This window comes from Meleagris gallopavo, chromosome 28 (assembly GCF_905368555.1).
Source record: "Meleagris gallopavo chromosome 28, MGAL_WU_HG_1.1, whole genome shotgun sequence".
Taxonomy (NCBI): Eukaryota; Metazoa; Chordata; class Aves; order Galliformes; family Phasianidae; genus Meleagris; species Meleagris gallopavo.
The window spans coordinates 1019839-1032236 of NC_139431.1; the positions used below are offsets into that span (position 1 = coordinate 1019839).

A 12398-nucleotide genomic window follows, 5' to 3' on the forward strand; every position below is an offset into this window, starting at 1 on the left:
CAAAATCGCAGCTCGGCGGTGCCAGCTGGAGCTGCTTCCCCATCCCAGCAAACGGCCCCGGACCTCCGCCCTCCAGAGGGGCGGCTCAGCCTCGCCCCCTTCCTCTGCCCAAAAGAGCCCCGGGGAGGCGGAGTGGCCGCTGCTGTGGGACATCTCTGCCGTGCCCGGCTCCTTCGTGCCCAGGGATGCTCCTGGCCCTCCCCGTACCCAGGTACTCCCAGAACCACGTGCCCGGTGCTCCCGGTCCCCGTTCTTCCCGCACCCCACGTTCCCCGTGCCGTCTCCCCAATCTCCATCCGACGCCAGGTGCGGCCCGGCCCCGCCCCGCTCCTCCTCTCCTCTCCTCTCCTCTCTTCTCTTCTCCTCTCCGCCCCGTCCCGTCCCGTCCCTCCTCCCCCGGGAAAGCGAAAGCTCGACGGGCGGAAGCAGAGCTCCCCGCAGCGCCGCACCGGGGCCGCTCCACGTCGGGGCCACCATGGCCTCGTCCATCGGCAGCTTCTTCCGACGGAGCCTACGGCGCCCGGGCCGCAGAGGTGAGCGCTGGGAGGAGCCGCCGGGACGGTGCCGGGACAGCGGGAGCCGGGCGGAGCGGGGATGCGCACGGGCAGCGCAGCGCGTTCGCGTCGGCACCGGTTCGGTCCGCTTCAGCCCTCCCCGAGCCTCTGCCGCGAGGCTCACCCCGAATCCCGAGGTTTATCCCAAATCCCAGGGCTCGTCCCAAACGCGGGAGCTCGCCCTAAATCCCGGGGTTTATCCATTATCCGGGAGCTCACCCCAAACGCCAGGCTTTATCCCAGGTTCCAGGGTTCACAACACCTTCTGGGGGCTCAGCCTGACCCCTTCTGCTCTGCTCCATTCCCACCAACCTCAACCAGAACCCATCCCCTGGGTATTTACACCTTTACCTCAACGAGGGGATCCCCCACGTGGGAGGATCGTCCCCAAAGGCAGCACCACAGGGTGAACCAGAACCCGGCATCGTGCCTGTGCCCCACAGCCCTGGTACCCACTGGCTGCGGTACCTCCGGAGGATGGTGCAGAAATTGTTTTTTGAGGATCTGTGAGCATTTCTGAGACATAAATCGAGGCTTTCTCAGCAGCATCAAACTAAAGCCACGTTTGGGGTTTTACAACTTTATTTTCAGCATTTAGTAGAAAGTAAAGCGAAAGCCATTTCCTTTCTTTGGGGCAGGTGGGAGGGTGGCAGCACGGGGTGAGCTCAGCCAGCAGCATGGGCACAATGGGGCGGGTTGTGCAGCTCCCAGCTCTGCCTTTGGCTGATAAGAAACTCGCTGTCAGCGTGGGAAGCTGCGTGTGCAGCATGAACTCTTTCTTGCAATGCCCTCATTGCGGGCAGGGTGCAGTGCTGCAGCCTTTGTCCTCTCTGTGCCCATGGGAGGGAGGGAGGGGTGAAAATCCACAGCTGGGAATGCCTGCAGACTGAAGGCTGTAGGTGCCCACCAGACCTGCCTTAAAGGTGCACGACAGTGGCCAAGCTGCCACAGGAACCCATAGCCAATCTTTGGGATACAGGGACAGACTGCAGGAGTTGGGTTTAACCCAGCTGCGTGCCCATTTTCCTGCCTGCTATGTACCTAAGCACAGGTACTGAGCTCATCTCCCAGCCCTCGATACTGCTGTCCCACCACGAGCACCCCGGCACCCTTGGGCACGTCGGTGTGGGCTCTCCTCATTCTTGTTTCTCATTTTGGGGCTGTGAAGGTGACGCTCCTCAGATGCTCTCCCAACCAGCTGAACAAGAAAAAGGGTGCAGTTCCAAGGAACTGCTTTGCTGTGGGAGCTGTGGTTTAAGGAAAACCTTCTGGTATCTCATTTGCAATCAGCAGTTCCCAGGACTGAGTGCGTCTGGCAGGGAGACATTGGGATGCATCTCACAAAGCCCTTGGAGGTGCTCAAACAGGACCTATGCAGGCTGTTTGCTGTTTCTTTGTCCCCCTAAGGAATCAAATCAAAGTGCTCTAAAAGCACTCCCATGTGGTTCTGCTCTCCACCCCCCCATGCCCAGCCATTGCTCTGGGCATCCCCAACCTATCTGGGATGGGGTGAAGGATGGCTGTGGGGCTCTGGTGCCTTGATTTCCTCTAGAAGACTCATTGAAGTTCTCTCTTTCCATTCCATGTCCTGCACCCATGGGTCCCCAGCCGCTCACTGTTGTCCTCACAGAGACCAGAACCCCCTGTGTGCCAGGTCCAGTTCACGAGTAGCCCTGTATCTCCCTCCCTGCACACCTCCCAGCCTTATGTTTCACTGTTCTCTGCTGGTTCTGTTTTTGTTTTTTGGCTACAGAAAGCAAACAGGAGGCTCCTGCAGCGGACAGCATCCCATCTCGTGTGCCTCTGGGAAAGGCAGGAGAGCGGAGCTCCGTCCTCTACTCTGCTGGGCAGTTCTTCTTTGAGTACCTGGTGGTGGTTTCACTGAAGAAGATGTCAGATGGACGTTATGAACCCAAGATAGCATATCAGTTCCCAAAGGTATTTGGTCCTGTACCCCTCTGGGGAAAGATGAGTCCTCTGAGGTTGAGAGGAAAAAGGGGGCATTTCCCTTCCCCATCACCAGAGCCAGAGGAGTGCAGGGACCCCAGAGCCATCCCATGCCACCCCACCCCTGTGGGTGCCATCCATCACCCTAATGGCATCATTTCGTTCCAGCGTGAGAACCTCCTGAAGGGTCAGAAGGAGGAGGAGGAGCGGCTCCTGCAGGCCATCCCCCTCTTCTGCTTCCCCGATGGCAACAACTGGGAGCCCGTTACCACCTTCCCCAGGTAGCTGCCCTGCTGTGGTCCCACCTGGAGGGCTGTGGGCTGTCAGCTGCCCCGTGCCCATGCGCTGTATCTCCTTGCAGTGAAACCTTCTCCTTCGTCCTGACGAATGTGGATGGCAGCAGGAAGATTGGTTACTGCAGGCGGCTGCTGGTGAGCGCTGGTTGTGGCTGTGCCAATGGGGACGTGGTGTGATGAGCACTGGGGATTGCCCGATGGGTTTGGGTTTTTTTTCTTTTTTTAATGTCTGCTGGGATGTCAGTTGGGTGCTGGGTGGAGGAAAGCAGCCCAAAACAGAGCTGGGAGGTGGGATGTGGGAGGTGCCATCTCCTTACCAGCACTGGGTGTAGGGATGTGCGTGTTGCCCATGTGGGTATGGAGCACCTGGATGCTCTCAGCCCCATCCCGTGTTCTGAGCAGTGGCTGCCTCTCAGCTCACAGATTTTGGCCAGCATGGGGGCATGATGGAGTTCTCTGGGCCTCAGTTCACGTGCAGGATACTTAAATAGGGACAGAAAGCCATGAGGCTGCAACCCACTCAGTGACTTGCTGAGCCCACCACCTTCTCTCCCCACATCTGCACCCAGGATTTTGGCATTGGGTGTCTGGAGGACTGAAAGCACAAAGAGGAAACAAGTGTGGGATCATCCAGGTGGAAAGAAAAGAGCAACCTGGGCACTCGCTGGTGCTGTTTTTATCAGGAGGTGGGATTAGCTGCAGGAATGGGGCAGGAGGTGTCTGATGGGGAGGAAAGTTTGGGAATGTGCCACAGGGCTTTGTACCAAAATGATGAACACCCTGGCATCCAAACTGCCTTCTCCAGGTCCTGGTACCCTGTGCTCTTACAGCACAGAGCATGTCCATGGCTGAGGTCCCAGCTCTGAAAGTCCCCCAGCAAGCAACTGGGATTTTTCCATTCAAATTCCAGAGGGGGTTCTCCTTGGGGTAAATGGGTCTGGAGATCACTGGGAAGAGGAGGGATCTGATGCGATGGGGCTGGAAGATGCTCAACCCCTTCTTCCATCCTCCTGCAGCCCTCTGGCCGCGGTGTCCGCCTCCCTGAGGTCTTCTGCATCATCAGCTGCCTGGGCTGCTTCGGGCTCTTCTCCAAGGTGGGGCTCTTTGTGGGTACCGCTGTGCCAGGCGGCTGCCCTGCTGCCTGCTGGCATTTCACGGCCTCCTTTTGCCTCCCTCAGATCCTGGACGAGGTGGAGAAGAGGCGTCAGATCTCCATGGCTGTGATTTACCCCTTCATGCAGGGCCTGCGGGAATCGCCCTTTCCAGCTCCGGGGAAAACCGTCACCATTAAAAGCTTCATCCCCGAGTCGGGCACAGAGGTTGGTTTTGGGGACTCAGCACCTTCTGTGCTGCTCCAGCGTGGGGCTGTCTCCACGGGTGTGGGTCGAGCAGTGAGGACTTTGTGTCCTGGGGGACAGAGGTACCGCCTCCCATGAGTGAGAGCAGTGGTGAGGATGGAGCCCACCTGTGGGTGATGCCACTTTGCATCTCCATCAGCCTGGTGCAAAACCTCACCTGGCACCATTCCCGAGCACCACTGCTCAAACAACCTCAGTGTCAGCACTGCTGTGCTGGGGCTGTGCTGGTTCACACCCCTGCCTCGGGGCTGCAACCCAGCAGTGCAGGCTGCAGCTCGCCCTCTGCACCGCCAAGGGCATACTGGAGGCATGCAGCAAGCCCAGCTCTTACCTGCGGTGCTGCTTGGAAAGATCTGAGCAGGGCACAGTGCCCACCTCGCCCATGCAAAGCACCAGGCCAGGTTAGCACAAGCAGAGCTTGTTCTGGTTTTTTTTTTTGTTTTGTTTTTTTGTTTTTTTCCCTTTCTCTTATGGTGAAACTGCAGTGAAAAGTTTGAAGGATCTGCCCTGGGTCCTGCAACAGTGCTGGGCATCCCCAGGATGTGTCCTGCTGGGGTGGGTCAGAAAGCAGGATCCTCCCTCCCTAAGTGCCATTTGGCAGCTGCCTGTCAAATTACGAGGGATTTCTTCATCCAGGAAAACTTGTGCAAGGGCTTTGCATGTTGCTCAATGCTCTGGCTGAAGGCCAGGCTGCAGGAGCGTGGCTGGGGGTGACGGGGAAGCAGGGCGCATGGAGACATTCTTTGGAAGAGATGGAATGCGAGGCTCCAGGCAGGGGCTGGAATGAGGCAGGGAGATGCTAGGGAAAGGGCTGAAAACACATCCTGGGTGCTGCAGGGCTGAGAGCTGGACATCATACAGGATTTGTGCTGGAAGAGGCTGTGGAGCATGGCCAGGCCCTGTGCTGCCTGCTGGGAATGCAGCACTTTGATGGCAGTGTCACAGCACAGGGTGATCCCAGAGGGCAGGCAAGGTGGAGAGAGGTGACAGTGCTGTCACACCTCACTGCTGGGGGCTGTGCACCCAGGGCAAAGCCAGCTGAAGGGACACAGCACCATCAAACACTTGCTTGATGTTTCACCTTTCCATCCTTGCAAGCGTGAAGCGTGCCTGCCCTCCTGGGATGGCTTTTGAGGAAGTTTGTGTGGTTTTCATAGCAGAAGTTGTGCCCTCCTCCCTTCTCTGGGTGATTTTTCTCCAGCGCTGCCCATAGGTTGTGTGCTGAAGTCTCTTACTGGGGCCTCATGAACGGTGGAGAACTTTGGGTTATAACTCCATTGCCCTAATCAATAAGTGCTACAGTAGGCACTGCCTGTGGCATCCCCTGCATTTCGTTTCTGCACGTCCCAAATCCCCATCCAGGATAAGGGGAAGGCTGTGCTTTGCAGGGGGTCTCGATGCAGATGCTGCAAACTCCAGCAAGGATGTTTGGGCAGCGCTGTGGTCATTAATTGCTCCCAGATCATCTTCTGGGAGACTCAGGTGGGCACAGAAGGGACATTTTGCCCCTCACTCCAACCTTGGTGGCTCTCACCCCGCAGCTCATTGAGCTCACACGTCCTGTGGACGCCCACCTGGAGCACGTGGAGTTCCCAGCGCTGCTCCAGCGGCTCAGCCCCATCCTCATCCTGCACATCTTCGCCTCTGCCGTGCTGGAGCGGCGGCTCATCTTCCTGGCTGAGGAGCTGAGGTGAGTCCTGAGCCGTTTCTTTTCCCAAAATACCCCCCAGGCCCTTGGAGAAGCACAGGTTGAGCTCCTCGTGCTCTCGCAGTGTCCTCTCGCAGTGCATCCATGCTGTGGCTGCTCTCCTTTATCCCTTCACGTGGGCTCACACCTACATCCCCGTGGTCCCTGAATGCCTCCTTGACACTGTCTGCTGCCCCACGCCCTTCATGGTTGGCATCCAGATGCGGCACCTGGAGCGAGTGCTGGAGCAGCCCATGGAGGAGGTATTTATTGCAGCCAGGACGGATGAAGGGGTCTGGCTGAGCACTGGGTTCAGCCGCGAGCCTGAGTTTGTGCTGGGTAGGAAGCAGCAATGGGGAGGAGTGCAGCGGATGTTTTGGTGGCTGTGGTTGCTCAGCCCAATTGTTCTGTGCTCTCTTCCAGGCTCTGATAGTTGATCTGTGTGAAGGGAAGATCCTCAGGGCGGTAGGTTCCCCACTCAGCCCCTTGCCCTGCTTTGTCCCAGCTGCCTCTCGGTTGCGGGGCTGTGCTTTTGGTACTGGGAGTGGTGGGGTCACCATCCCTGGAGGGGTTCAGAGTGGTGGACGTGTGGCACTGAGGGATGTAGGTGGGTGGGGTGGGGTTGGACTCGGGGATCTCAGAGGTCTTTTCTGACTTTAATGATCCGATGATTCTGTGTCTTTGTGTCCCACAAAGGGATTCCTCCGCCCGCTGTGCTGCCCCACGAGCAGCAGCCTCTGTGTGTGGGGCATCCCCTCCCCAGCATCACTGCACCCTATAACTACAGGGCCCCATAGAGCCCCTGAGCACCTCCACAGCCACGTGAGCTGCATTCCCATTGATCCTTCATGGCCCCATTTGCCTTCCAGGTGGGCGACGAGGAGGAGATCTTGCCCATCAAGCTGCAGAATGAGATGCTGGCATCTCTGAACAGGCACAACAGCAACAACAACATACACAGTAAGGGCATCTCTTTACGTGGGGTTAAGTCTACAGAGGGCAGATGGTTCTCCTAATGAGACCTGAGCTCCATTTGGAATAACAGAGTCCCATCTCCACCTCTAATGCTGTGTCGTCCCCCAGCATCTGAGCAGCTGAATGCACTCATCTCCGAGGCCTTCGTGCAGTTCTTTGTCCGTCTGGTCGGGCATTACCCCTCTTACATCAAGTGGAGTAAAAATGGCCTGGGCACCTTCCAGGAGAGAGCATTCTGTAAGGCCATCACCTCCAAGACCAACCGCAGGTTTGTGAAGAAGTTTGTGAAGACCAACATGTTCTCCTTATTTATTGAGGATGCAGAGAAGAGCAGGATCCCACAGGAAGGTAAAGGGTGCTGTAGAGTTCCGGGGGTGGGGGAGAGGGAGAAGGGGAAAAAATGCCCCGTACCCAGTGAGGGATGCAGCTCTGTGCTGGGGATGCTCAGGGCAGTAAGTGGGACCCCAGCACCCATTTACCCTCAGTGCATTTCTCTGTTCCTATTAGCAGTCAGAAACCACCTGGGCTCATTTTGTCACTTAGGCAGACAGGCAATAGCAGCACAAATATTTGGACACGGATCTCCCCAGCCTGCTGTGCCCTGCCCAGGGTACACAGGGACAGACCTGCAGCAGATGGAAGGCAGAACCCAAGCTGTTGTGGTCCTGCTGTGTCACCTTCTTGGCTGCTTGCACTCTCACTGTCTCCCACTTTCTTCCTTGTTGGTTGGGTACAAAGCACAAAAATGGAACAGGAACAAATATGTGGGTAATCTGAGTTCACTCTGGGGGGAAGTGGTGTTGGGTGGAGGATCCCCACAACCCCTTTTCACCCGGACCCCCCTTGGATGTGGCCTTCTGTAACCCAGTGTGTGCCATCCATCCCCATGCACCACCTTTCAGTTCCATCCACGAGCTGCAAGCACAGATGTCACAGCTCTGGCACTGTTTGCTGACCACAAACCACCTTTCTGTGCCTACAGCATACTTCCAGCAGAAGATAACAGAATACCAGCAGCAGAAGAAGCACCGAAGGGACTCCTGAGAGCAGCCTGAAGGGACGGCACCCAGCAGGGCTGTGTGTTCCATCTGTGCCCACCCAAGGGCTGAGCTCTCCGGATTCTGCTGGGTCCGTCCTGCCTGAGACTCATGGAAAGCACCAAGCACCGGTTTCTGCCCTTTCCCTTTTCCCTCAGGGCACCGTTGCACTGGAAAATAGTTTTGCACAGAGCTCCCAAGCAGGCTGGGGTGTCTCCTCCCACCTGGCTGGGACAGGAGCATGCATGGCTCAGTGCTCAGCCCCACACTGAGCTGCATCCTGGGGAACCCCTGCACTGTGTGCTGATGGATGGAAGTGGAGGGCAGCTGCAGGACCGGTCATTGCTCAAGGAAAAAATGGACCACTGATGAGTAGGAAACATTGTTAATTTCTAAGTAAGACAAACATAGGTTTGGCAAATAGGTAGCATCCTATGGCCTAGGTTTCTGAGGATTCTGGTATCTGTCGTCTTTGTTGGTACTGCGTGGAACCACTTCAGCTGCTTGGGGAAATGAACCATCAGGTTACTTATTCACACCATAAGCAAACCTGAAGGTCACAGGGCTCTGATCTGCAGCAGAGAGAGCAGCGTGGAGGAGGAGGAAGTGCTGGTTAACTCTCATAGCAAAACGTGGCGAACCCACTGCTGGGTTTGATGCCAACTTCTGCTATATCACTGTGGTTCATCTCAGTGCTGCCACTGAAGCGTGATGCCTGCAGCAGACTTTAAATACTCTTAAAATACCCTTAATGCTCTCCCCCTTTTCTAATGCATCTGCACAGGAAGCAAGGGCTGCTGCACAGACTCAGGGCTGCCCGGTTCATCACTGGCACTGGGCCTTCCCCCGGGAGAGAAGGGATGAGCAGGGAGAGATGCTTGCTTTTCCCAGCAGGAAGAGTGGAGAAAGGCAGAACCCTATCCTCCTCTCCAAGGCTGCGTGGCCAAACTGTCCCATCTCGGTCATCGCAATATCTCTTTGTATAACTTCCTTCCTCCTACATCCCCCGTGGTGGCACTGAGCTGCTGAAGGCTCCATGAGACATTTTATAGCAGCACTGCCTAACGAGCCATGATCCAACTGCAGGTGTTTGGGACAGTGACAGAACTGAGCCAGAAGCAAAGGGCATTTGTTGAGGAGTAACTGTGGGTGCAGCCCTGCACAGATAGAAGCAGCAGAAGTGCTTTTTAACAGAGAAGGGAAGAGCGGTGATGTGCCCAGCCATGGTGGAATAAGGATGGTGACTTTTTGCTCCACTTCTGAGAACTGTTTGTCAGGGGCATAAAGGGGTTTGGCACTGTAGGTGTCTCTTCTTTGCCTCCACGGGTCCCAAATCGTGGGTAGTGAGATAGTTACAAACAGCCTATGGGAAATTAAAGGTTAAAGAGTAGTGAACTTTATCTGTGTTTTTGGTTGTTTTTTTTTTTTTTTTTTTCCATTCAAAAATTTTTCATCTCCCACCACAAAAGGGGAAGCGGAAATGGAGGGCGTTAATAACCAACTATTATCCTTTCTGCAAAAACCACTCTCCCGCTTTTCCTTCTCATTTGTTGTCGTTTGGAGAAGTCATTGACCTGCAGAGCTGCGTAACATCTCAGGGAGGAGAAAGGGAAGTGGTCCCTGCTTTGGTGGCAGCTCTTAATGAAGCATCACTACTTGCCTGAAGGTCTGGAAGCTGCAGCTGCTTCACTTCTGCCTGAGAAACACCCAATGGAAATGGCTGCTGAAAAGAGAAAGGAGGTGTGCAATAACAGATCCTTTCCTCTAGAAAGGTGTCATTCCAATGCATTTTATGACATGCTACATGTGCTATGATTCAATGAAAGAGGAAGGAAAAAAGCCCAGGGCCACAATCTGCCCCCAGGCCCCTAAATCCTGACCCCCACCTCTTCTCCTGCCTCTTTTCCCCTTGGGTTATGCTCTGACTTCCTCACCGCTCAGCCCTCATTTCCTACGCCTTCATGACTGGTGATATTTCTGATCTGAGAGCATTAAGGGCTTCTTGATTTGGGTTGGCCCAACATTGAAAATCAGCTCGACTGATTGAACTACTTACTCACCTGGGCAGCACAATCCAGCAACAGCTTTAACACCCTGCCCTGTAACACCCAGAGGCTGCACATCCCTGGGGTCCAGCAAGAGCAGCCAAGAAAGCAGATACAGTGCTGAAAAGCAGGGCAGGTTCTGAAGAAAATCCCCTCCTTTCTTTGAACTGCCTCCAGAGCAGCTGCTTGCAGCCACGCTCAGCTCACATTGCAGCCAACCAGCAAAACTCGGTGCATTTTTAAATCCTTCTTCCTGCTCAAGGCCTGTCTCACACTTGCTCTAAGTCTGCAACAGTAAATAAAGCAATGCCAGGAAACGTTGCCCTGAACTGGAAAGTGCTCATTTCTTCTGATAAGTTGTGAGCACAGCTGCCAGCAATGCAGAGTGGTACAGACAACCACCAGGCACGGGCTCTGTGCTTTCGGTTCTGCTGCACAGCTGCCCTGTGTGGAAGATAAGGTTTGCGTTACAGCGTGTGTCACACCAGCAGCAAATAGCCCTGTGCATATTTAACCTACCGGAGTCAGCACAGCCACCAATGCTGAGTGCTTCCAGATAAGTGCAGAACAACAACGCAGCTCCTATCAGCACGCTGCTCTGCCGCCTCTGACCTCAGAACATTGCTGTGGCCTTCGTCCCCTGAGGATTAAACCTTTCCATAACTCCATCCCCAAATGAAAGCAGGCACAGAGAGGCACTGAGTGAATGCAGGGTAAGAAGGAAACAAACATGACACAAAACTGATGCTCGGATGAAGCAGAAACAGAGCCCAAGCTGTCTCAACACATCCTCTTCCCACACTAAGCCCTTGCTGAAGGCAGGGAACCCCTCCATCAGCCCTTACAGCATGCAGCAGTCCAGCACCAACTCACATTCTCAGCTTCCCTCGATGGTTTTACAGGAAACCTCATTACGTGCTCTGAAGGATGTGAGGTCCATGCAGTGCTGCAGGAAGCAGAGAGGCTGCTGTTGCAAAAGCTTTTCCCTCTACAGCATCTTCTGCATGCAACAGAGTGGAAAAGGAGTGTCACAAGATTGGGGCAAGTGTGCAAATGCTGCTCCTCCTCCTCCTCCTCCAGCAACTTCAGGCCTACAAGCATGTCTGAGACAACCTGTGATCACAACCAACAGGACTGCAATGCGCAGTGCCAAAGTTCAGGTGTTCCATTGTTTGTCACAGGCATTTATACAACCCCTACGCCCACAGCAGTGCTCTGCATGGCTGGGGTTACAAGCAGTAATGTTTCTTTATGAACAGGATGCTGTCCTCTGCTAACACTGAAACCTGACCTGCACGGACATGGGAAGGGATCCCTGAGGTCACCCCAGCTTTTGGTTGACGAAAAGCTCAGGAAAAGGTATCACAGTACATTTCCCATTGCAACAGGCGTTAGACTCCCTCCTGACAGCTTGTTTGGACCTGGACAGCCCCTTAAAGACTTCAGTTCCTCACCATATCAGTCACGAGCATCAGCAGTAAGTTATTCAAAGCAGCTTAATCTCAAACCCCTAAAAAGCAAGAGAACAACTGCCCCTGTTTGCCCCACTGGGCACTCACACTCCAGGCAGGGACTTCCCAAGGTGCTGAGTTCTGCACCCACCCCCATCTGATGGAAGGAATCCCGCAGTGGGAAGACTCAGCAGCTTCCAGCACTGCCGGTCCTGCAGGCTCTTCTCCACCACCCGAAGAGCAGCAACGAGAGGCTGGGCTTACCCAGGTAGAACCTTCATCCAGATGAAGGCTATCTACATCTCAGTTATCTGGAACTGTGACAGCTGCTGCCCTGAAGGCTGCGTGACCAAACTCCACCGCAGTTGCTGGGTGAGCAGCACCACGCAAGGAAGGATGCAAACCTCTTCCAACCAAGGAAAAGCCGAGACTGCACTTTCTGCACCTGGACGTGCTGCCATGGAGAAGTCAGCATCTCACTCCCACCGCCTGCAATGCCCCAAGCAGGAGCCAGCCCCACTTCTTCCCTCCTTAAGGGAAACATCTGATTGAACGAGAGCTCTTCTCCCCCTGCGTTCTCTCTCCAGCCCCAGCATCCTGCCTCTCCCCAAGGACAACTTGGAAACTTCACCTCTGTTCACGATAAACTGATGCTGGGTCTCTCCTAGGAGATGGAAGAAGGGTTTTTGGGTGAGGGAGGAACTGAATTCTCTCCCCCTTTCCTGTGAGTTTTCCACTCACTGGGTTGTCACAGGAAATACACATTTCCACTTCCCACAGCCAAGCGGGGCTTTGATTTAGTGTCCTACTCTCACTTACTTTTAATGAGCCACATCCACTTCTTTCAGAAAAGAAACAGTTCTCAAGTACTGCTGTGCTCTGGCTTCCCACCAGACAATTCTCCATCACCATTAGCAAGACACCTCACGGGCAGGTCTGGGCTTTCAGTCTCCAGGCTCCAAGCACATCCCAACAGCTCCCAGAAAAGCAGAGCAGATCCTGCTCTGCACAGCAAACCTGGGCCCTTTGTTCAGGATCCAAAATTCAC

The 12398-nt window shown here is 54.9% G+C and overlaps 1 protein-coding gene and 1 long non-coding RNA gene across 3 annotated transcripts; one reads left to right on the forward strand and one right to left on the reverse strand.

The window, feature by feature from the left end:
• The first annotated feature begins 138 nt into the window (after positions 1–138).
• On the forward strand, positions 139–9254 carry DENND2D (DENN domain containing 2D). Of its 2 annotated transcripts, XM_085210466.1 has the most exons (13): positions 139–533; positions 2163–2208; positions 2308–2492; positions 2670–2782; positions 2863–2932; positions 3814–3891; positions 3976–4116; positions 5697–5845; positions 5928–6105; positions 6266–6307; positions 6712–6802; positions 6926–7165; positions 7800–9254. In XM_085210466.1, exons 1-13 carry the CDS (start codon positions 186–188, stop codon positions 7859–7861), a joined length of 1743 nt encoding a protein of 580 aa, XP_085066592.1. In that variant the 5' UTR covers positions 139–185; the 3' UTR covers positions 7862–9254. The 2 variants fall into 2 exon arrangements, with proteins under 2 accessions (XP_085066592.1, XP_085066593.1); XM_085210467.1 differs by lacking the exon at positions 2163–2208 and having other exon boundaries at positions 367–533.
• Positions 9255–9262: 8 nt separating this feature from the next.
• LOC146542611 (uncharacterized) lies at positions 9263–10980 on the reverse strand. The gene is made up of 2 exons (XR_014879939.1): positions 10773–10980; positions 9263–9577 (listed from the first exon to the last, which is right to left on the reverse strand). It is a non-coding gene; the product is annotated as an uncharacterized LOC146542611 (long non-coding RNA).
• Between the last annotated feature and the right edge of the window lie 1418 nt (positions 10981–12398).